At 33.4% G+C, this 26,214-nt stretch overlaps 1 protein-coding gene across 1 annotated transcript in view; it reads right to left on the bottom strand.

Annotated features, from left to right (window-relative positions):
* LOC115446735 (hemicentin-2) overlaps positions 1-26,214 on the bottom strand; it is a 107,052-nt gene that overhangs the window by 25,281 nt on the left and 55,557 nt on the right. The window contains exon 3 of the mRNA XM_030173509.2: positions 4,614-4,807. Within this exon, the coding sequence (XP_030029369.1) occupies positions 4,614-4,807 (194 nt within the window). The remainder of the gene's footprint in view (positions 1-4,613; positions 4,808-26,214) is intronic.

Raw genomic sequence — 26,214 nt, 5'->3', positions numbered from 1 at the left:
CAAATACGCTTTATGCGCATGTCAGTAACATACATGTTCATATTTCGAACGAGGCATTAGCCATGAAAACATCCGGAACGTCATCTAGTGTAATTTTACGAGATTAGTATGTAAATTGCGAGTTAATTCACATATAAGCCGCCACGCGCTGCTTGCATTATCGCCGTGAGCTCAAGCGATGCGTGTATTTTAGCTTGCTGTTTTTATGTTATGGTCTTTTATATATTATAAATAAATGTGTGTTAGGGTAATGGTATCTTGTTATTCTCGTTGTTTATTTATAAAACATCGCTCTTATAGTGTTATTATGTCAATATCCAGGTGTGCAGTAGGATTTAACAACCTCATAGTTATTTTTTTCAAAAGAAACTATCTTACTGCTCCTCTACTTTGTGTTTATTGATTGTATGTGAAATTTCGTGCTTCCAGCTACCAGTTCAAGGTTTTAGCTAAAAATATACGCATTTACTAGAAGTATGTATTATTATCAAAAACTCACGTGCGTAGATCCGCGAGCAAAATCTAGTCAAGATTAAGGTCATGACATTTGTTGCAGAGTCAACTTTGAACAAACAGCAGTGAAACCGCAAAAGCAATCTCGCTTCTTGTAATTCATGACTTTGGTTCATCCCTTACTTTGTGCCATCTGTTTGGTACCAAATAACAATATTAGTCTTTAGCATAGCTGCAGAACCTTGGATGCTATAGGATATCCACTGCACCTGTTTTTTTCTTTTGTTTCTGCGGATGTTGTGTTTTATTCTCTAATTCACTATGTGACAAAGCATGCTTTTACTTTCGAGTCGCTATTTGGCTAATCAAAGTTGATACACCGTGCTGTTTTTAAACAGAATTTTGTTATTATGTAACGAGATATATAGCATCTATTATTTTTTGACGCCAATCATATCTGCGATAGTCAGTGAGTTACGCGACAAACAATTTAAAAAAAAATCAGACCAGGTTATAAAAAAACGAATAAAATATACCGTTTCAAAATATGTATAAAACTCAATGTCGCTTAAGTCAATTATCTTGCCAACCGTCGATGTGTTCATAAAAGATTAATTTAATTATATAACATCTTAAACGATAAATATTACTCTGTGACCAATCATCGGATCAATTATTTGATCTATCCTCAAAATCCATAACAAAATTCATAACAAACAATGTTTTATTTCTGTGATGTACGTCAAATAAGAAACATATTTTATTCTGTACAAGTATTTTAATCAAACAAATACAACCGTTAAGGATAAAATGTGTTCACAAAACGAATGAAGTCGGCGGCAAAAAGCTGAAATGTTGTAAACAATTTATTATGAAGGTTTTTGTACATTCTCGCGCGATTGTCTTAAACCCTTGCCACATTTCTACACGGGCTTCATCCACGGCTTACTGCTCAAAACATTTATGTAAATATTTCAACTATTTACGTTCCAATTTCATTTTAGATATTGATTTTAACTTTTCAAATTATTTCTGAAGATATTTCATCTATTTTCTAAATGTTCTAGTATTGATTTAATGTAAATGGATTGTTGAAATCTTTTAGAACTAAAGCACTCTAAATGCAATATCGCGTCCCTTTTCGTCTTATGCTTGCATCAATCATTACGAATGAAACTTTACTGACAGGTTCAAAATCTGCAAATAACCTGGTAATATAACGATTCTAATAAACTTAAATGGTCAAGAAAATACCGCGCAATCTTTGTTTACAATCTGTTGGTGCATAAACTTCTTGATTCGAATGTGTTGCAAAATATATGTAAACAACTTGCATCACTATTGTTTACGCTGTTAATACCTTTTTGAACAAAGTTTCCTTCTACAAGACTTTTGATCGCAATTCGATTTGATTAATCGGCTTCACTGTATATTGTCATTTGTCGCCTTGGCAGTTGGCTTGCAGTTCACGCTATCATAATCTATAGCAAGCTGTTTTGATTCGGTCCGTTTATCTTCCTTGGCCGGTTCCATAGTCTATTCTATAGAAATCGATACATTCAGAGTTTCATAGTTGATAATTTAGTGCTTATAATATTAACGTGGCCTGATTTTCAATATCTATGATCGGTCACGTTTAATAGCTAAAGTATGAAACGACTCATGCCATCGATTCTAAAATAATACAAAGTATTAAGTTGTCTTAAAATCAGAATGTTTTAATTCTAAATTTATGCAGACGGCGCGTTTACGAATAACAAGTAACAAAGTGAGTTTTTGATATGCGTGCCAGCTGTGTTTTTAACACGCACATGTGTATTTTTTTAAATGACATGCCTTAAATGACAAGACAAGCTTGTTGTTTGCCTGATGGTAAGCGATACGACCGCCCATAAACAGTAGAAACACCATACCACACTTTAAATTACAAAGTATTGTTTGGTATTCACTGCGCTCGCCATCCTGAGACAGTCCTGAGTCTTATTATGTCCTGTAGTTACACTGGCAGTAATGTTCTTTAAACTGGAACATAGCAGTGACTACACACTTCTGTTTGGCGGCGGAAATAGACGTTCTTGTTACCTACCCAAGCGGACTCTCACATATGAGAAACCTAGCATCAGTAAAAAGTAAACTATATTTAAATTTATCCATTACTCGTTTCAGTTATTGGATTTAAACGTCATCACGTAAAACGCACCGTCTGCACAGACCTTAAAACTCAAACTGACCACTAAAAACAAGATTTCGACATTAATGTGTTGCGGTAGATGACATTTTAATTTAAAAAGTATGTATAACCCCAGGTGTATCTAAAAGTTATTAGAATTTAATGATACGCCGTGTTGCAAGTTTAACTTTTACCGTTAGGTTCTGTTAAGTTTGTTAATCTTGAAGATCTTTCTTATAAAACTTAAGAGAGCACGAAACAATATCGCTTGTTCCTAATTATACATCAAAATAATGAACGAAATACACAAAATTATAAAAGCCCTTTGTTTACTTAAGTAATTTTAAAAATAAACGTCCAATATTTAAAATTCGAACAAGACGGTTTTGTTTCTTAATAAATGACTGGAAATAATGTATTGTTAAGCTCCTCTCGCTTTTGTAAATCAAGTAAGAAAATATTTTACGTCAGAAAAGGTCAAGATGTTTTGTCAAACGCGAAGTGTTCTTATTTACAGAAGTAATATTTCAGTCCAGTAAATAGATTCAGTTTAATTTATTTGAACTAGCTCGTTCTAGTTGCGAGTTTTAGTAACAGTTATTTAATAATTTTATTTTCAAATATTAACGTTTCTTTTTGGAATTTAATTTAATACTAATTAAACAGAAATCGTTAACATTGTGAGATTGTAACAAACTAGATTTTAGCAATTGTTTATTCCAATTGACACTATTATGCCGCCCTAATACCGGATAAACACAAGCTTATTTATACGTAGCTACTCACAATCTTTCTATATTATTCTTGATTTATTATTTTTTAATCCTTTAAATTCTCCTTAACTCAAAAAATAGTAATTTGTATCAAAAGTTAGTTTTAAAGTAAATCAACTATGTAACCTGTATTGTAAAAACATTAATCAATCAGGTTAACAAGGAAATATCTCTAACGTGCCACAATTGTCCTTTACCATTTATTTTAATGACATATCGACCATACGTAACCGTTGAACGTCCATTTTTCAAGAAAATAAATGACTTTCCCTTATCTAAGCGTTTCTTGTAAAGTTTCTCTACGCGACGTAGACGCAACGCGGTTTTCGATAATGTGGGTAATTACTGTGTCGGTTAGTGTGTAGGGGTGTGAGGTTCGGAATTGGGAACATTTTGGATGGTTAAACCTTATAAATAGAGCGTCAGTGGGATTAAAATTAGAAGTAATTTACACTTAAATATTACATTATTCGTTTATAAAGACGCATTATTTCAAGTCAAATTTGTATTCCAGATAGGTTACGTAACAATTTTTTAATCTACTGTAATGATCCAAAAAATGGACAAGTCCGAGTTGAAGTCGCACCGTTCTGTAAAAACTACCTTTTTCAGTCCAATGCCGCCTCGGATGCTATACTCCCGAGTGTAGCCATTTGGTCGAAAGACTTAAAAACTGAAATAACCGTTGCATTTAAATATGGTGGTAGTAATCTCATATATATTTATCATATATATTTCATACAAACAAACTTTATTGTTATTAAAGTACAATTATTTACTGTTTTCATATTGTTTCTTTTACATGTGCTGAAAGACATTGCTCGAAAATATAAGAATGAACGGTCACATGTTTTGATCGCGTTGATTTATAAATTCATTTTTTTTCATAGCATCAAGTGACTATAGACTCGAGTATTTGACATAACTTTCAACTTGATACCTCTCCGCGTTTCTGAGAAAGAGAGTCTTGAAAAACACATGAACATAAAAAACAACAAAGTGATATAACAGTTTCTTTTTGAAGTACGAAACTCTAAAAATAGTGTTCAAGTGAGCATCTCTTTCATCGAATAGAAGCATAGTATTTCAATAATAATACGAATTATCTTTACTAACTTCCCACGCGCGTTTCGACTCTGATAGCAACCAATACCGAATGTTGGTTTTAATTTATGGCCAATCAAAACCCTGATGTTGACAAAACAAAAGCGACTTACCGCCCGATCGGCGAGATTTTTCACGCGACAATGCAGATAAGCCGGCTGCCCGACCGCTGCGGTATACTCCCGTTTTGTACTGTTGTCGAAGTAGGGCTGCCCGATGCTCTCTGTGGGCAGAGTAGTGTTGCCGATGTCGACCGTTGTCGTTACTGTTGAGTCTTCAATGTTGTCGGTGCCACCTGCTGACAGCCCTGGAAAAAGAAATAAGTGTTTAGGTAGGGTTGTGACAATAGAAATTCTATATATAGTATAATATTTTAGGCCTAGTTATTTTACTGTCAGTTTAATGTTAAGAACATACGTTGGCAGGCGCGTGAATAGTGAAAGTTATAGAATCTAAGATATAAATTTTCGTTGTAATAATACTTTTTTTTTAAATAAAAATATTATCACCACTAAATACTGTACTAGGAGAACTAAATATATTTCTTTCTATTTAGGCTAACGATTGTATACATCACAACTTTGACGATTTACTTTAACCCAAATTTCATTTAAAATTCTCAGCTTCACGCAAATAAAATTAGTTCTCTATACATTTCTTGTATAAAATCGAGATTAAACCAATTAAGTTTATCTCATAGACATAAACTATAAATAAACCGTAGTGCGCATTAAATAATTAAAGTTCCGTACAAAGTCGAAATAGCATTCAGTTCGCTAACAAACTTAGTAAATGCCAATTCCAATCTGGAGTTTAATTGAAAATATTTTAAGTTTTTCTGAAATGAACTGTTTTATTTTTTAGCTGTGATAGTTTTTATATCAAACAGTTTCATTTGTATTTGCATTTTAGAGTAGGTAAATACTGATAAGTTTTTAGATATTTTTTGTTATATAACCACTGACAGGTAAAAACTGGGCTTGTATTGAATAAATATTGAAGATAAAATATTTCAGTCAAACTGATGGAAACTACGTTCTTTGCATACCAAAATACACCTATAAAATTCTCCAACTCTAAATCCGATTGGATTTTATAAATTTTGCACACAGAAAAATTCTCTTTAGGGGGCTTTGGTAAAATCGTTCGCTTTTTAGATACGATTTTTTTTACAATTCTATAGGAGTTATCATAATGAATCATTAACTTGGCTATATTTTATTAGATATACTAAAAAGTGAATATTTTGTTTTAATTAACAAAACACTAACTGTTATACATAAAAATAACAGTTAATATTTTATAAGGCTTTAAAAGGGTACCACAGTCTTAAAAATATTTAGGAGTGATAGGAAATTCAAAGGTATAGTCCGGAGTTCATGCAACCGAAGCTTACCCCGTCTTGAGATTTAATAATAGCGGAACCGAGGTCAAACGAGAAAATAAAAGACATGCCCGCATATTTAGAAGTAGGTGCTCCCAAAGAGGGTAATAACAGACATATCCTGGACATCTGTGCCTACTTTCACGGACACGGGACGTGACAGCACATAAATTTCCATCAACTTGACATTCCTATTTGCCAATGTCAAGGTCCATTTTCCTGTTAACGAAATATCAGTTGTATTAAGTACCTATATAGTTCAAATTACGTTGTACTTGTCGATGCTTGCGGTTCTCGCGTGAAAGTATTTACCTCAGGTATTTACCCAGTATAATGTCAAAATTTCCGGGACAAAAATAGATTGTATATAAATTTAGAAGTTAATCTATTTTTGTATTGAATTTCAGTTAAATCCATTTAGGAGTTTTTACTTTAACTTAATAACTTAACTTAACTTATAACACCGAAATATCTTCACAAACTTTCGCTTTTATGATATTAGTAAAGTAAAAAGGAAAGTAAAGTGATATTGCACGTGACAACTGTCAATTATGTGCAGTTTGAAGTTAGGCACGATTTCTCCTCTTCATATCTGATTACGTGCAAGTCCCCAGAAACAATGGCATTGCAGTTCGGACTAACTTTAAGTTGGTCATGATGGAGCGATCGTATTATTGGCATGCCCTCTTGAGCATGAGCGTTGAATAGGGTCTGTTTTCGGAATGCTGTAATCAAGTTTCTGTTAATGCTACATCCATGTAGGGCACTTATATTATGTTCCGCTTGCGAACAGTACCATAGCGTAACTACATTATTCAATCAATACGTACATTTATTTGTATTAGTCCCACAATTACTGTAGAAAATGTTTTTTTTAATCTTCATTTAAATTAAGCCTAAAATGCAAGAAGTTCTTTGTACGAGGTTTTAAAGTAATTTAACGCAAAGCGCAAACAATAAAAGCATTTACGCGAAACAACTTACTTTTATTCATCTACCCGCTAAACGTTACCAAAAATTACCAAATAAAGTATCAAATAGATTATGAGCAGTCCTACTATAATATTATGCTAACATAGAATCTCTTAAAGGTTAAATCAAAATACTGTAAAATATACAATTTACATTTATAATTCCACAGTTACCGGTAGCAAAAATAGTTCAATATATTACTATTAACGTGGGTTGACGCGGTATGGGAACTAGTTAAACTTTAAACACGCTTACTGGATTCTCGCTCTTAATTGAATAGTTAAATGATAAACCGACTTTGTTTGACAATATTCTGTTTCACAAGTATTTACGTGTGACATGATTGAATTTTCGACTGACTTGGTGGCGAAGTTGTATTGCGTACACGGTACGACACGGCTCTGAGGTCCTGGATACGAATCCCGAGTCGGGTATAATGATATTAGTTTTTTTTTTTGCTCGACCCGAAGTCAGGAATTTGTGCCCGATATGGCGATAGACTCGCCTTCTATCACATAGTGACACGAAACAGACATGGCGAAGTGGGTATCTGGTTGCACTTCTGTTTACCACTTCAGTGATAAATGTGCCATGTTTGTCTATATGTGTATATTAATGATTTTTCATATGGAATTAAAACTATAATTCATTTCAAATAACATAAGGTTTAAAGACGTAACAAGATATTTGAAATGTTAATTATAAATACATTTATAATAATATATTTTGGTTATGTAATTAATTTTAAGAGTTTATAGTCATATTATATTTTTCTAGATGTTAACAGTAAATAGGAAATTCGTGCTGTTTTAGTTTAGTAGTTCATTCTTTATAGAGAATTTTGTAGTTATCATTATTTTTATTGTTATTTGTTTTCTTTTTTGTAACTTTGAGATTTCGAACTAGAGTCTGACAAATCTAATTATTGTTCCTGGTTTGTAAAGGATGTGCGATACAAGTTCTAAACTTAGTGCGCATCTTAACGCAGTTGTAATAACCCACATAATGTAAGTGCTATGATTTGTAAATAAATAAATTCTAAATTTTATTTTTGCTACAGAATAAAAAGCATTTCAATAGAAGAGTATTATAAACCTAAAAGAGTTATGCAAAGGTGAAACTTAAGAGGATAAAACTTAAAATCTATATTGAATTACTCAGCTTTGCATTGGGCGAGCAAATATTTGTGGCAGAAACTGTATTTGCATATGCGAGGGGTGTCTGAACATAGATCTAGGGCGTCATGTTCGAACGATAGAGTTATCTAAAGGGGAATACAGATCTGTTCTATTTTTTCCGATTAACACGAACTAGTACACATTTAGTTCTCGGTTATAAATAAATCTACGTAGCTTGTATAAATCTTCATACAGGGTCTACCTACGTATATATCATGGACACTATATAATAGATATAAATATCATATCACCGAAAACATTGACGTACATTCTATAGACACGAACGTCCATATAAATAATTTGTTCAAAATCTGGACTAAAATGGCAACCAAAACGTCACTGTTATAACCTTTTTATTCACTTGTACAAGACATAGTTTTACTTATTTGACTAATATTTTCCATTCACATCCAGGTGTAAACACTAAGACTCGAGTTCTTAAATTATGAGCTCCACTCCGTACATAAACACACGCTGCCAATGCTGAAATCATACTAAAGTCAGGTGTACGGATTGCAGTACAGTTGAGTTGAACACAATGAGTGTTCGGAACGCCAGATCTAGTACGTAGTACTTATATATCGTGTATTATATGGACTTTAGAGTCTAAGCAATGATACTATCACTAATTACAAATCTAATCAGTATTTTGATTGACTTGTTTAAGTAAACGCAAGCCCATTTCGCATGTAGTGTTCACATCTAGAAGGGCACAATGTTATTGCTACGTACCCTATTATCGCATGTACTACTTTATATGTTTTAAAATTAATATTGTACCCAGTTTTGTGAACCAAAAATAAAAAATAAAATATATATCGATGCCGAAAATAATATTCCTAGGAGATTTGACGCCAGAATGTCGCTTATAATAAATAGTTTTTGTCCTCCAAAATCTTTTTTGCTTTAATCTGTCAGCTGATTCACGTCGCATGAAACGAGTCATAGCTAGTATTGCCGGATAATATTGTTCTTTCGAAAACCGAAATTTAATGATAAAAGCGTTTTTGGATGTGACGAAACATGAAGGGATTCTCATTCGTAGCGTAATGCCACAAAAATAATTGTTTGACAACTGTTGTCAGTTTGTACCTGAAAAGTTGTTTCTTCTTAAATTAACAATTCAAAATTAACTAGTTTGATAGTAATAGCACAATTGTCAGCATTTTGCTCAGAGTTTTAAGGTTATGCCTGTTGGGAATATTGACAAGTCTATTTTCTTTTCTTCGAGAGCACGGCTGATACTACACTGCACCTGATGGTAACTGAAGAGATGCCTAAAAAAATTCGACCGGCAAGAGATAAATATCCTCGGATGGTCGGCAGTTATGCCGGCCTGCTTAATTGCTTCTTCACACACCGTTTGAAAGACCCCAAGTCGTAGGGAGGAGAATTTTTTCTATAGTCAACGTTTCTAATCGACATAAAGTTAGATATACAATATGTATTAGGTACAGTATGCCATAGAATATAAGTACTATACTATAATTTGTGTAGACCAGCAAATGTACGTCGTGTAAATCTGAAGCCATCTTATATGCAAATGCTATTGTTTAGACATCTCTATCCTCTTGTAAAAACAATATTGATAGCGCTTAGACTGTTAAAGTAACTGATGCTGTAAACACATTAGCTTGGCACACTTGATCGGATGTATAGCAAACTACTGAATACGGAATCGTAGTTTCAATGTAAGCTTCTCTTGCGCGTACTTACGTCGAGTTGTAAACTTGAGAGAGAAATAAAGTACAATGTCAACAACATGTATTATATCTTACTTCTGATATTATAGATGCGAAAGTTTGAAAAAAAAATATGTTAGAAGTAAACGCAGAAACAACTGAACTGAATAAAATTTGACATATGTGTGGAGTATGTTATGAATTAACACATAAGTTTCTTTTTATCAAGGTAATTTGCTCCAATAGGAAAAAATAGTGTTTTTTTAAATAACGCTAACTCGTACGCAGGTCATACCTTGTTTCAGGGACTTTGGTAGCGAGAAAGGCAATACCTAATTTTACACATTTAATTTCATTGTTGCAAAGATTTTGGATATTATGGTGTTTATTTATTGTTTTTACTAACGTAACGAGCTTGCCGTTCGCCTGATGATAGCGATAAACAGTAGAAACACCATCCAAGACATTGAATTACAAAGTATTTTTTGGTATTCCACTGCGCTCGCCATCCTGAGATCCTTCCTTGTTGTGTCCATTACACTGGCTACAATGTAACTTTTGTTTAAATTTACCATACATTACGAAAAATATTGCATATTATAATGAATATGCTGGTATACGGTTTAATGAAACAGAGTTAGGCAGGTTATGGGAGGAAGCTACCATAATTATATTTTGCAGGAACTGGACTGGAAAGCGTTGGATGACAAATCCGTTGTTGCGGTGGTTTAGTCCGAGAACATACAGTGAGACAGGCCGGTATAATTCTGACATCGTAGGAAACAATATCTGGCGCTAACCAACATTATAATTCTCTAGTATAGCCTCGTGCCAAAATATGATAGTAATATAGATTTCAATAGGAACTTAATTAGATTTAGGACAGAATAACGCCGGCATGTCTTTTAGAAGGACTTTGATTACATGGATCCATACTACACACACACACATACACGAAAGCAATACATCTCAAGGTTATCCTGATTAATTGTGGGATAAATAAAAATTGAGTTATCCCTTTTCCAGAAAAGTCTTTCGATTCTCGTCAGATCTATCAATCTTGTCTTGCCCTTTAATGCGACCTTTGAGTCAGTCTTGATTGTCGGACCCTTTTCTTTTACATTGTACTTCTTGATATTTTTATAAGGACCCTTTTAGGGCTATGTCGTGTTTAATTAGATACCAAATTTATTATCAAAATATTTTAAAGTATCAGTTACGAAATTTACCAATTAATAAACTAAAAGTAGGAGAGTAATCCTATTGTATATTAGCAGAATGTGTTTTAATTATACAAAAGTAGTACTAACAAATCTTACTAATATAAATGCGAAAGTTTGTGAGGATGGATGTATGGATGTATTTGTTCCTTTTTCACGAAAAAACTACTGGACGGATTTGAATTACAGTCATATTGGGTATATATCAGAATAATATAAAGGCTACAATTTATAACGATTTTGTGTAATTTGGTCATAATATAACGATACATATCAAGTAAGTCGAAAAAAAAAACTTATCTCGGAAAACTCCTTAACGTGGGCGAAGCCGCGAGCAAAAGATAGTAAGATATAATGTTTAGATTGTCGAAATCCGTAACTGTGAAGTTATTATTGTTTGGAGAAAATATTTCAGCCAATATAAAAGATATCTTTATTGATAAACATCACAAAAACTGTTATTTCTTCACAATACAAACAATTATCTTTGTTACTACTCCACTTAATATTTGACAGAAAACTGACAGTGTTACCGTATATTGGAGAGCTACGCAAACATTAGGTTGGGCCATTTGACGAGTAATAGGAATTATTAAACTTTTCATATAATAGTAAAATTATTCGAAAGAAAAATGGAAGTATTACTACATTACTTACAAGTAGACGTCGTTAAAGTTAATACGCCCAGTCACTTCATATTTCGCTGGAACAAATACGTGCTACAAATAGGTGCAAATGTTAAGAACCTATGGAACAATATTCTGAACACATAGTTCCGCAGTGGGGTCGCAGCGAAAAGCCCCTAGCTCCCCCGGTTTGTCAATAAACGCGTTGGAAAATCCAGATATTTATTACTTCCAGCAAAATGTAGTAAATAACTTTCGCGATATTTGATATAGCATGTCTGACTTTAGTAATAACGTGATATCGATGCTTGAACATACTAACTTCCATCAGTTATTTGCTTTATGAGGCATCGGGAAATTTATCTCTCAGCCTTTGAGAAACTATGTTGATCGGAACTAGTTTTTATTTATTTCAAATCCTATCTGAGTTATTTTATTTTATCATCGTATTTATTCTCGACTTTTAAATTTAAATCGTGAAAATCATATGTTTATCTACGTGTGTTTATATTATATATTTTATTTAATAGACAATAAATTGCTAAATCGTAAAAAAAGGCTATTTATGTCAAAGAACTCAATAGACGAAGAAAGAATACATTTTTTTATACAATACCACACGATTGCGTAACTCACGTAGTTTCTGATACGAATATTTATAGTTACCGAGTTTCGTCATAATCGTTAAGTCAATTTATTATTTCCACGGGGTTTAGTCGATGCTTGACATTGACCCTGAGCGTTTGATTGAACAGGGCCCAAAGGCGGAGCTTCCGAACAACATGGACGCCGTACATCATTTTGACAGCTGCCAATAACATTAACCTCTTCTTTCAAACAGCGAAAATGATTGTACGATGAGTCGGTACCAATTTGTTCTTCGTTTATTAAAACTTTATCTATTTGTCATGATTATATTAAAAATTCTGATAGTATAACTTTAGTTAAAAGTTCGCTTGGCAATGATTTATGGAGCAATATTACGAGATCACAAGTTATGAAGATTGATAAGTGTGTTCGGAGTAAATAAGGGCGCGATGTGGGTGACGCATTGTGGACTGTGCTTTATTTACTTTAAAATCAATGTTGATTTATTTATCTCAAGAATGAGATTTTGAATTTATGCAATATGTTTGAGTTAGTTATTCGGTATCGTCTATCGGTTACTTCCTTTAATATAATAGCAATGAGCGAGTATAACATAAAGAATATTCTTTATATACATTATGTAAAAGGTTTGATAAGAAATTATGCTTTTAATATGCAACTTTTGTTTTTTCAGTTCAAGGTTATTTTTGTATGTCGTAATGTAATTAACTTAATAATAACTTGCTGTTGTGTAATATAGTAAAAATGTGCAATCGGGCCCTAGGTTCGATGTTCAGGTCTGGGAATCACACTCTAAGCATATGGCTCGCAATTGGCATAACATTTTAATTAACTGTTTAATATCTGATAATAATATTTAATTACCAATTATATTATTATGTTCCATTATAACAAAGTGCTGAGTTTATCACACACAGCTAGCATTACCCATCAATTTTATATTTCCAATTAACATACGCGGAAAATAATAAGATAATAGTAAAATATTCGTTGACACCAATTAAACTATCTAAGGTACATTTTCAAGTATGAAAGAAAGTCGCAAATATATCATTCATACAAAAATACATTTAAAATAAATAAATTCATATTTTATAGTTCCATTATCCATAAATTATTTTAATAATGAAAACATTATCAAGTCTTTACGATAGAGTTGTGTGAATATCATTTTTTTTCAAGAACAAAATGTTTTAGTGACATGACAGCTAAAACATTTTGATAGCAACATTAATAGCAAACCGTCAATATGCTTTGACAGGCATATTATATGTGTATTTTGATATTGAATTGCAAATCGAATATTATGTTTTTGGTAAAAGCTGCCAAACGCATACATGGGATTCCAAAACTTAAGGCGTCTCGCCGAGCAAATGGCCTTGAGCATTCGTTCTCTGCTAGAAGATACACAAGTTACGATCGGGAATAAGCATAGATTAGTAATAATGGATTTAAAAAATAATTATAATTCCTTTTTAAAATTCTAAACTATCCAAATATTCCCCATTAATAAAGAAATGTCCAACACTGTAGGTTGCAAATTAAAAGATAATATGATGCTTAATTCTTGATACTATATATTATCCCCCTTATTCATAGACGTTTTTTATCTAACGACCGAGTAAAGCTGTGATAACAAGTCTGTTTCTCAGTGCTGACGGCATGGCAGTCTTCTCAGTGCGTAGACATAGGGCCGTTGTGATTGGCTAATATTGAGATACAACAATAATAGCTAATCACAACGGCCCTATGTCTGTTTCTCAGTGCCGTTGGGCACTGAGAAACAAGCTTGTTATCACAGCTTTATTTCGTCCTTAGATAAAAAACGTTTATGAATAAGGGGGTAAGTGTTTATAATTTAATTATGAGAATATTTAAAAAAATATGCCGCTTTTTTGTGGGAGGGCGGTGTTTGGGGGTGAGGCCCTAAAAACAAAGTAATAGGAATTGCCAATGGAGGCGAAGAAATTTAGGTATTTTTTATGAAATAAAATAAAATAATTTGACATAAAATTATTTACCTTACCATACTTACTTCTCATCGAACATCAGGGCTTCAGTATTACTAACGTGGCAAGGCAGCATCCAGCTGAATACGATGTGTCGTTGCTAATATTTGCTTTATCAATTTTTTTTTAATTGTAATCTTAAGAAACATAAATATTTATATATAGACATTCTTATCGATTTGTGTTTTATGATTTAATGCCAGCAATAAATATTTCCTTTTTTTTCTTTAAACCTCGCAACATGATCTAAAAAACATCGGCATGGTATATTAGTAGGACCGGCCCAGTCAATAGACCTCTTCTGACAAAACCAGCTTCTATAGTAAAATGTGTAAAATACTGAATTTGTTACCAGGCAATTTGCTTTATTATGCTCAGTATAATATCTGGATTGACATGTTACTCACTCAATTGATGGGTAATTATGTGCTTTGAAGCACTAATGGCCTCTAATTTTGACTTTTAGCGTAGTCTCGACATTCATGCATGCAACATGCAATATTTGATTATATTAATTGTTATAATTTTGTCAGAAAATAAGTATATCAAAGTTAATTAATATCATATTGCAACCATCGATTACAACACAAAACAATGTGTCACAATGTACAAAAAAGCGATAAATAATAATAAATTTTGTTTATTAACAATTTCGGGGTTGATGGTTACAAATTGTTATATAACATAAAACTTTCCCCATAGTGAACATTCTGCAATTTGTAACTGATGTAGCTTTAGTTAGATAGTGCTATCATGCTTTATAGTTTACCTATATGGAGTTCCGTTAGAGTACCCTCACTCCAGTCATAACAATATTATAGTATAGTTAGGAACTGAAGGGATTTTGATTTAAATTAAAAAATCTATCATTGACTACAGAAATAATTTCACAAATATTTAAGCAACTAATACGACTATCAACAACGAACTGCTTCGGTCTGTCAAACGCTCAATGTTTTAAATTCCCTACCAAGAATATTGTTATCGTAAGATAAAGCACAGGTTAACTAAACATTACTTGAAATAAGAAATTTTACCGAACACAATTTATGACGGAGATTTAACAGGCATAAAATAAGTTCATATCAATTTTAGAATTATAAAATCAAATCGCAAAATCGTCGATGAGAAACTAATAAGAGCTCAATATTTTTACCGTCACGTACAGCGTAAGTAAATCCAGTAATCTCCGAAGCGAGCCTTTGAAACTTTACACAGTAGTGTGAAATAGCGTTCGTGAAAGTTATTCAGCCAGAAAAAAGTCAATCTGCGACGTGACTGTTGTTTTAGTAGTTTTTGTCCCCAAAGAAAAATATAGGCTAAAATGTTTGTATGGAAATACGTTTAGACGAAACAATGTGGAATAAATGGTTTTCGGCACTTACGTTTCGAGTTCGGATTTGCCGATATCTAGAGGTATAAAGATAAAGGGATTTTTAATTCCGATGGTTAGATCAGCGTAAAATGCTTTAACAACTTTAATTAAAGTTACTGTAAGAGTTGTAAGATTTATCGAAGAATTTAAACAGCTTTTAGTATTAATGTCTTCGTTTATTCTTTCAGTAATTAAGGAGTTTAAGTATAATGAGTAACTCTTTTTATATCTTCTTAGTTAGTATAATAATGTGCACTGTGATTTGCGGGATTTTGGTTTTAAAATGAATAATTAAATGCGCTTTATATAAATAGCAGCGTATATATTGAATGTTAATCAATGTAAACGCTGATGAAGGAATTTCGCTGGGTAAATAAACAGACTTATAAATTCGAAACTGTGATTCAAAATTAATCTAGTCTTAGTATAAAAGTACTTAACATTATTACTGCTAGGGTTGATTTTATCTCTATTAATCGAACCACCACTTTTACAATAGTAAATAGATAAATATTATTTGAACTAAACGCTGACTTACCTTTAGATTAAATGATCAGTATAGAATTCGTAGATTCTATACTGATCAAACATCACTTTTAAACGAATAAAAGGATATTAAAAAAGGACTTTTGTGTTGTAACATAAAAGATGCACCTTGTCCACAAGGTCGGCCGGTGGTATTTATTATAAAACCGATAGTAGCTATCGGTTTTACTATTGGTGCAAACGAGTTTTCTAGTGGAGACCGTGTTGGGCAAACATTGTGTGGATTGGCCGACGGGCAAATGGTGCAGCGATATGCCGAAGGATACAAATTGGATGTAAAGTACACTCGCGGTGAAATAAAACTGAACTAACGTGTGCAAAAATTTACGTTACCAACGGATCTGCAATTCGGAACGTCGAAGTTAACGAATAAATTGTTCCCTCGAGTATTTCCAACAAGCGCTCGATTTGTGTTTTGTTGTGAAAATTTAAGACTGGAAATGTTAATTGTTGTAGTAAACGCCATTGTTCTTGCTATTATTCTCTAAAATAATGTTTTAGCAAAAATGTTAGTAATGTTTTTCTTTCAATTGGGTAGTAAAGTTTAATAGGCTTCACTCTATTTGATGGAGCGCGACTGCATGTTTCAAACAAGTTATCAAATAGATTTCGTAATAAGTGAAGCGGCCGTAAAAATAAGGTTGGCAAATCATGACTTTTGATTTTTTACGAAATTTATAGTAAGTATTTTCGATATTCATAAATTGTGAACAACTAAAGTGGTTATAGTCTAATTGGGAGTGGAACGAACTGCCGAGACGAATTTCCTTAGGTTTCATACTCCTAGAAAACGCACCTCTGACTATCTTAAATTTATGTTTAAATCATGGTTTGCTTTGACGTTAAAGGATAACACCGTGAGAAAACCTGCATACCGTTTAAGTTGTCTAGAAAAAAAACGAGGGTCTATGAAGGCTGCTAAGCCGCATTAGACCAGCGTGGTTGATCAAGGCCTAATCCCTCTCAGTAGTAGAAAAGCCCATGCCTAGCAGTGGGACAGTATATAATGCGGGACTAATTATTATTATATTGATATGTTTGTATAGTCCGTTTATTTCCTGTATTTAAATAAGATGAAAATAGTAATGTGATCGTAGAAATAAAATATATTTTTCATAATAATAAACCATTTTTATACACCACAATATTTAACAAAATATTGCAAACACTTAATAGCAATGTGAATGTAAATTAAAGTCACACGTCACGCTACAGATAAGTCGAAATCAGTCGGTGCAAGTGAGACAACCGACTGATGGATGGTTGACGTGGCAAAACCCTCGTTAACGAAGATACGTGAAACACTGGAGGGAGTTACAAAGTCCCGTCTAAATCGCTTAAGCTCTTGTTAAGGGATAGCCCAATTAAGTCCGGGAAAGGCGTGAGGACGTGAAAACACTAGTTCAACTAGTTTGTGGACGTGTTTATTCAATAGTATTTAGATCTTTTGAATGTCCGAACCAAGTGATTAGGTGATGATGTCTCGCTGAGGATTTTACGTATTTACTGGTAAAAGTGGGTGTTGTTGAATATGATCATTAGGTAAAATCATTTTATATGTTACATTTTTTTCTAATTCACGGTTCTAAGAATGCTTTCAAATTTAAGTTACTCGTGCTTAAGAGGCATATAATACCTAGTCTTGCCATAAATATTGTAATAAAGAAAAAAGGAAAATTGTTAACTGCAAATAACATTTATTACTTTTACAGTGTGTCAGTTTAATACATAAATATAAAACAATTAAAAATATAAAAAGCTTATTCGAAGTGGTCTCCATTGGCTGCAATACAGTCCTTTAAACGATGAGGCCAGTTATCAATAGAAGCACGCACTCTTTCCATGGGAAAATTCTTCACTGCCAATCGTATAGATTGTTTTAGGGACTCCAAATTATCATGGCGTTTAGAGCAAGCTGTACTCTCTAAAACTGACCACAAATCATAATCCAGCGGATTAAGATCGGGACTAGACGACGGCCAGTCTTCAGCTCTGATGAAGTCCGAAACGTTCGATTCCAACCAAGACTGCGTGGACCGAGCTTTATGACCCGGCGCCGAGTCTTGCTGGAAGGACCATACTTGGTTATTGAACATGGTGATGTTAAGGGGCTTAACTACCTTCTCAAGAATGGTATCTTGATACACTTGTGCCGATGTTTTGATACCTTTTTCACAAAAATATGGCTCAGTCACTCCTTCATAGCTAACACCCCACCAAACCATCACTGAAGTCGGATAATGTCCACGTTGCACTCTGTCGACTAATTGGGAAGCTTCCTTAGAGCTTTGAGCATAAATACGGTCATTTTGTTTGTTAAAATGTTGCTCAATTGTAAAAATTTTCTCATCCGTAAACAAAATTTTTCTGTGACCTCCCTTTGCGTACCGCTTCAGTAGTTGTTTCGATTTTACCACCCTATTCTTCTTTAAATTATCAGTTAAGAAATGGCCAGTGCGTCTCTTATAGGCTGCAAGTCCTAAGTCATCTTTTAAAATACGCGACATGGTTCTAGGTGCTATCTTCATTTCCCGAGATAAAATCTTTTGCTTTCGGACAGGATTTCTTCGAATTCTTTCCCTTACTGCTTTGACCACCTTTTTCGTACGAACACTACGTGGACGGCCAGATCTTTTTCTGTCACAAACAGAGGAGGTCTCATTGTACCTATTAATAGCCCGGTACACAAACATTTTACTAATACCAAGTGTATGGAGAGTTTTAAAAATTGCATTTGGCTCCATACCTACTTTGTGTAATGCTATCACAGCGATTCGGTTCTCTTTATCACCCCACACCATTTTAATATCGCAAAATATTTTACAATGTATTGGCGCCAAAATGAGAAAACACAATGAACAATCGTATAAAAATGACAGATTCGAAATTCAAATGTAATATTTTTTTATAATTAAGTGTAACAGTATTTATGGCCAGACTAAGTATATAGTCTGTAAATTTACGCAAATCCGGAGCTAAATTCTCAGATACTGGCCAATTCTATCATAGATTTGGATTGAGGACTTAATTATAACAAGTCATGTATACTAGAAATAGACCAATGACCCAAATCGTACGTGCTATAATCTGATATGAGACAATTAGTCTAAGCTTGTCGCAAGGTTTAGTTAGGTATAAATGTAACCATATATCCTAGTAGAATATGATAGGCAGGCAATTACAATCAAGTCAATACGGTAGATGAAATTTAGCACCCAAATAAATGTGGATTAACGTAATATTACATAAACATTTTTTTATAAAAATACTGGATTTTTATTAGGAGCAAAGTCTTTGAAGCGATCATAGCCCGTAAGCAAAACCTAGAAAACAATAAAGTGAATATCTCGATGTCATATCAAAGATAAATAAATTCAATCGACATCATCTTCATCTCGTCCCTAAGTTCATCAACGAGATTTCTCAATCAATACGCCTGATAAAGCAATAATTTCTGTAGTCCCCAAGGGCAAGGTTAATTGTCTACGCTGACGTTATCTTTCTATGTGTGTAATACGAATGAATTAGTAGCACATACCATTAAATCTAGCTTTGTAAATTTATGTGTCGCATTTGATGCCTTAATTGTACTAAATTAAGCAGTAAGACCTTTTCTTTATTACTTCAACTTAATCCAAAGTAATCTGCAATGTGTTCGAGTTTATTAATTTTGTTACATTAATTCTTTGCTATTTTAATTTCATTAAATACGGAGTAAATATTTGATTTTGTTAGAATGTGTCACATTTTATTAAAAAATAATGTTATATACTTTGTAATGATAATTTTCATACAATATAAAACTTAATTACTTAATTCAGTTAAAAATATTCATGTCTCAATAGTTGAAGCTATTAATAATGTTTTTTTCTAATTGCTTTGACGAGACAAGCTTACCGTTCGGGTGATGGTAAGCTATATGATCGCCAATAAATAGTAGAAACACCATCCAACACCTTGAATTACAAAGTATTGTTTGGTATGCCACTGCGCTCGCCATTCTGAGACATGACATGTTAAGTCTTATTATGTCCAGTTGCACTGGCTACAATGTTCTTCAAACCGGAACACAGCAGTGGCTTGGCGGCTGAAATAGACATTGCGGTAGTATCTACCCAGGCGGACTCTCTCAGATGAGAGATCTACCACCAATGATTATTTGAATAGATAGATAGTTTTTATATCATGGTGTCTGAAAAATCACTTTTTGTGATATGATAAAATCTTGCCACTTCCCTACTTAATAGATAAATAAAGAAAGAAGCGATAAATAACGGAAAATTCATAAGCAGAGGTTTATCGCCCATCGATACTGGAAGTCCGCGTTTTGAGCCATCATCATAAAAACGTCGTAAAGTGTCATCGTTCGCGCATTGATTTTTTGATACATGATAAGCACGTACTTAGTTTCACATTATTCTTCGGGGATTAGTATGTGAGCATGCGCGAGATTTGGACTTTTATATCTAAGTTAGGTATTTCTAGATATAGGTTATATGAAATATTCTTTAAAATATTGTGCTTTGGAAATATATTTATGTTGTTGTATTATACAGGGTGTCCCAGAAAGTAGTGTCAAGCGGAGGTACAGAGATAGAGCATCCTTTTGTGGTATCCGAATCACCCCCATGTATGTTCCGCGATTTTTCATAGTTTTCGAGTTATGAATATTTTTCTGAATTAAATGTTTTCTTTTTTAAAAAGTAGAAGACTTATTCGAGATTTTTTTATTGCAACAAAATTTTCATTAGTTGTACTTTTTTGCTAAAAACAATCAGACTTTCTGGGACACCCGTATATGTATATACAACAATTTTTAACCATATGTTGCGTAATGTATTACTACTTTGTTGTTGGTTGTGTTAAGGTACGACTGCAGTGCTGAGGTCTCGAGTAGAGTAAAGCAGTGATTTTTTTTTTCACTTGATATCAGCTCATAGTCTGGAAATTATGTTCGATATGGCGATAGCCTCGTCCTCTGTCATATGGGATGGAATACATGTTTGATAACACAATAATATTCAATTTAGGTCGAATTGTTGTCGACTTTTTTCTCCTATTAAACTTCTCTAATAAAAAAGTATCATGAGAGCCACGAGCATACAAATCATATTTTATATTAGACACGCGTCCACCTACGAGTCGGAGAGATGACCTAATAAAGTTGCACGAGATCGCTGGATGGGCCGATTCCAATAGATCGATCTGGAAATCTTTGGGGGAGGTCCATTTGCAGCAGTGGACTTTCTACAGCTGATGATGATGATGATGATGAATAGAGACGAGTAACAAAACATTTGAAGAAGCGGCGATAGCCTAGTTGGGTGTGGAACGGACTGCCAAGACGAATGTCCGCAGGTTCAAATCCCAAGGGCAACACACCTCTGACTTTTCTAAAAAATCATGTGTGTATTCTTTGTGAATTTATCGTTGGCTTTAACGGTGAAGGAAAACATCGTGAGGAAACCTGCACATCTGAAAAGTTCTCTATAGGAATTTCGAAGGTGTGTGAAGTCTACCTATCCGCACTAGGCCAGCGTGGTTGACTATGGCCTAATCCCTCTCAGTAGTAGAGGAGGCCCGTGCTCAGCAGTAGGTAAGTATATAATACAGGGCTGATATTATTATTATTAACAAAACATTAATCGAGTAAAACTAGATTTTCATTATCATACAGATACTCGAGTAAGTGCTATAACTTATTACAACATATTTGGAGGCTACATAACGTTGAGTGTTGAGAAATACTGAAGCCAAATTATCTTGAGTACGACAAAATGCCAGGGAAATTTTCTATTTGAAATGCAAGGCAGAGTTAAAAGGGTTTTGCGGTCCAACTGCCTCTAGGACTATTATATCAACGCGGATTAGTGAGGGATTACAAACGGTATCAGAATTTACGAAAATGTTTAAAGCTATTTACTTATAGTTTTATCTGGTTATGAATACGGAGTAGTTTGCTAATAGTCAATCAGAAAAATTTTGCGTACAATATATTGATGAAGTTCAATTTGAAAATAAAACATATCTGTTTTGGCAAAAACATAATCACATACTTCTTACTATCAAAGACGTTCAAGAACAATCAACTAAAAACTCGTTATATCAAGTTAATTTAAAAAATCTATATATTATAAAGCACTAGTTGTTGCTCGCGTCTTCGGCCGCGTGAAAAAGATGTCCGGGATAAAAATCCCGCTATGTATTATCCAGGACAGAAAACCTATGTCCTTGCCAGGGTCTTAAACTATCTCCATACCAAATTTAATCGAAATCAGTGGGGAAATTCTAAGTTTTTTGTTTCAGACAGCAGACAGATAGGACGGGGACTTTGTTTTTTAAAATATATTAACTTTTGCCCGTGAAAAAGGTTTTCCGGGTTTAATAGTTTCCCGAAATACAGGTAGCTTATTGCAGTCGGTGCGGTTTAATTTGACATGCTCTCAGCCAATATCGCACTACACAGTGAAACTGAGTTGTATTTTTTATTGCTCTGAATGACAAGACGAGCTTGCCGTTTGCCTGATAGTACGCGAAACGACCGCCCATAAACAGTAGAAACACCATCCACCCCCTTCAATTACAAAGTATTGTTCGGTATTCCACTGCGCACGCTAGAAGACATGAGATGTTAAGTCTTATTATGGTCCAGTAGTTACACTGGCTACAATGTCCTTCAAACCGGAACACGACAGTGACTACACACTGCTGTTTGGCGCCAAAAATAGACATTGTGGTACCTACCCAGGCAGACTCTTACATATAAAAGACCTACCACCAGTGGAATGTGTAGTGTATTTATTGAAGAAATATGAACGCAACCTTCTTTATAATGTAATTTATTGTGACTGAATAGTTTTTCTTTTTAAAACAATAATACTGTTCGCATAGGCTTTCAAGCTTCAACTCGTGTAATTCTTAATAAAATTAACTCAAATTATATGCGATAATTTAGTATTTTATCATTTATTAATATGACCTTAAGGACCCTTAAATGTATAAATGTATAATTATCGTTTTCGTGTTTGTTTGTGTAGTTCATTAAAACCGGCGGTATCATTTGTATTTAGCTGTCAACCAGATTCGTCCAATTAATATGTACACTCGTATGGCCAGATCATTTTGTGTTTACATAAATAATTATCTTTGCAGAATACTCGAATATTTAAGTATTTTTGAAAAATTATTTTGTTTTGTAATTGGAATGTTTTCATTGAAATTGTTAAATTTACATGTAAATTATGTTTATCCAAGAATGGATAATGTTAAAATACGCATGTGTTAATAATAATCAGAATAATTAATTACTTAAGTATAAATAAATAATTTTGGTGTATGAAAAACCTTTGTACACCTTTGGTATTTACATTAGTTCATAATATTATATTGAAAAAGTTATTAAATTCGACGATCGAATTTTGACCACTATTAATGTAAATAAATTTATACATAACATACATAACATCACGCATTTTATCCCCGAAGGGGTATGCTGGTATGAATATGTATACCTACGTAAAAAAAAAAAAAAAAAAAAAAAAAAAGGGGTATGCAGAGGCGCAACTAGGGCACCCACTTTTCGCCAAGTATGTTCCGTCCCATGATGTGATAGGGGGCGAGCTTATCGCCATATCGGGCACAAATTCCAGACTCCGGGCTGATACTGAGCAGAAAAACCCAAATATCACTTTGCCTGACCCGGGATTCGAACCCAGGACCTCAGAGCGCTATTGTACCGGACATGCAATACAATTACGCCACCGAGGCAGTCTAAATAATAATAAATTTATGTATAATGTTATTATATTTAAAAAAGGTTTGAAGATGCATTATTATGTTATAAAAAAAAAAATCACATATCCGCTCTTGACTTTATATTAATAAATTTTGCATCGAGCTGTCAAATTGGTGATAACTATTTTATTGTTTAAAAAAGGATATTCCTTATTGAAAATAAGAATTCAGATTTTAATTCATTTAGTTTTAATACCTAAACATGTCCTCACAGATTTGTTTTATTCATTCAGTTTGACTAAATCTACAGACAGTCCGCAACTAAATCGGGCCAAAGTAAGGGTTCCATTTGTCCTTTCTTTCCTTGTTATTGAGCTAAAGAATTTACGGAATATAGTTCCATTGTTGCGTAATGTTTCAGTGTATTTCCTCTATCCTTTAACTTTGCGAGATTTTTGTAGCATTAATTATTGTATACTTAGTACTTATTGCACTTATCTTTTATCTTAATGTTCACTATTACATATAGTTTGTTAAAATATCCGGGGAACTATCTTTTTCTCCTAGTTGTAGGTATCTAAATTGACAGACTCAAACGTATTATCTAAAATAATTTCGTAAAATTCACACATTTTAAACAATATGCTATTGGTACTTACAGGATCATTATGCCTTAAAAACTAAAAAAAATCAAACCATACATTAATCGTTTTTACCTCTGCTAGCATTGTGCCAAAAGTTATTTATGAATGACGAGTAATTTCACAAAAAAACCCAGCTTTATGTTTCTGTTTGTGTAAAATTATTACGTAGTTTAGTGCGCATATGGTGTGTGCGTGAGTGTACTTCTGACTGTAAGTGCGATGCTGCTGCTGTGACGAATAAATCAAAAATGTAATTTAAATCGTTTAAATTTTCATATTTTCAACTAAGCGGTTGTGGTATGTAAAAATGTATTTATAGGTAGAATATTTAGGCAGCAACCAAGCCAAACCTAGACAGACTGAAACGGTTTAGACAATGGGGATGAGGAAATGACATCTCCAAAGCGAAATGTAACTGTGCCATGAGCGAGATGCGATAATTGTTCGAACAAGCCGGATACTGACGTGGCGAGCAGCCTGTCCGATATCGTGGATTTATGTCATCACCTTAATCTGATGCATTAATTTAATTTCTAGGTAATTTATGTAAGGGTTTTTCCTTGTAACTTAAGCGAAACACGTGTATTTTTTGTTCGTATTGGGGCAACTTTTTCAGTCGTCAGTTTATTAAATAAATTATTGAAAATATAAAAGAGAGACAAATTGTCAAATTTATACATACAACTGCAATTTTTGATGCATTTGTGTTGTACTTTATCGTACGAATACTTTTTATCTATTTTGCTTGTACTAGTATATATTTTACATCCGCCGGAATAGCCACCACTGTACACAAGGTATTAAAGCCCACCATAGTGGCCCGCGTAAGTGAGTCGCATTCTTGGATCAGCCTGTGTATATCAGGTTCCAACAGGCCGGCATAATTGTGTCGATTGTCGAGAGATAACCATATTTTGTCAGTCGACATTCTATTGGACCCCACTCCATTTAGCAGCAGGTGCAGTGGGGTAACTTAATCGTGCCTGTACAATTAATATCTGATGCTTGATAAATCAACTATTTGTTTTCAAATGGATGCATTTATTTTGACAGGACTTTTAATGATTAATCTAGTCTGAGTTTTATGTCGAAAGTTTTTGGTGGCTTCAAGGTAATACTTGTTTTAGTATAAAAGTGCAAAATATGAAAAATATTTTCTATTTCATTTCAATAATTCCACAACAAACGACATTTTCTCAACAAGATTCTTAAATTGTCAATAGGTCTTGCTTGATTTTGTTTAGTTTGCTTTTTTAGCAAAAAGCCTCCTTCTCGTTCCTGATTAAATATTTGTTTAGGTTAAACAAGTATTTGTAGAGCGCTTCGCTGTTTTGTTCCTGACATTTTCAGATTGCTGTTTATTGGTAACTGCTTATTGTTTTACTGACAAGTATTATTATGACACGGCAATTTAAAGTTTATCAGGATTTAAGAATAAATCAAATTATCTCTTAGAAACTGTATAAAATAAACATTAACTGATAATAATAATAATATCGGCCCTATATTATATATTGTCCCACTGTTGGGCACGGGCCTCCTCTACTACTGAGAGGGATTAGGCCTTAGTCCACCATGCTGGCCTAGTGCGGATTAGTAGAATTCACATACTCACGAAAATTCCTACAGAAAATTTCTCAGGTATGCAGGCTTCCTCACGATGTTTTCCTTCACCGTTAAAGCAAGCGATAATTCACAAAGAATACACACATCATTTTTTAGAAATGTCAGAGGT

Source organism: Manduca sexta, chromosome 8 (assembly GCF_014839805.1).
Source record: "Manduca sexta isolate Smith_Timp_Sample1 chromosome 8, JHU_Msex_v1.0, whole genome shotgun sequence".
In the NCBI taxonomy this organism is placed as follows: domain Eukaryota; kingdom Metazoa; phylum Arthropoda; class Insecta; order Lepidoptera; family Sphingidae; genus Manduca; species Manduca sexta.
This window is presented reverse-complemented; position numbering and strand designations above follow the sequence as displayed.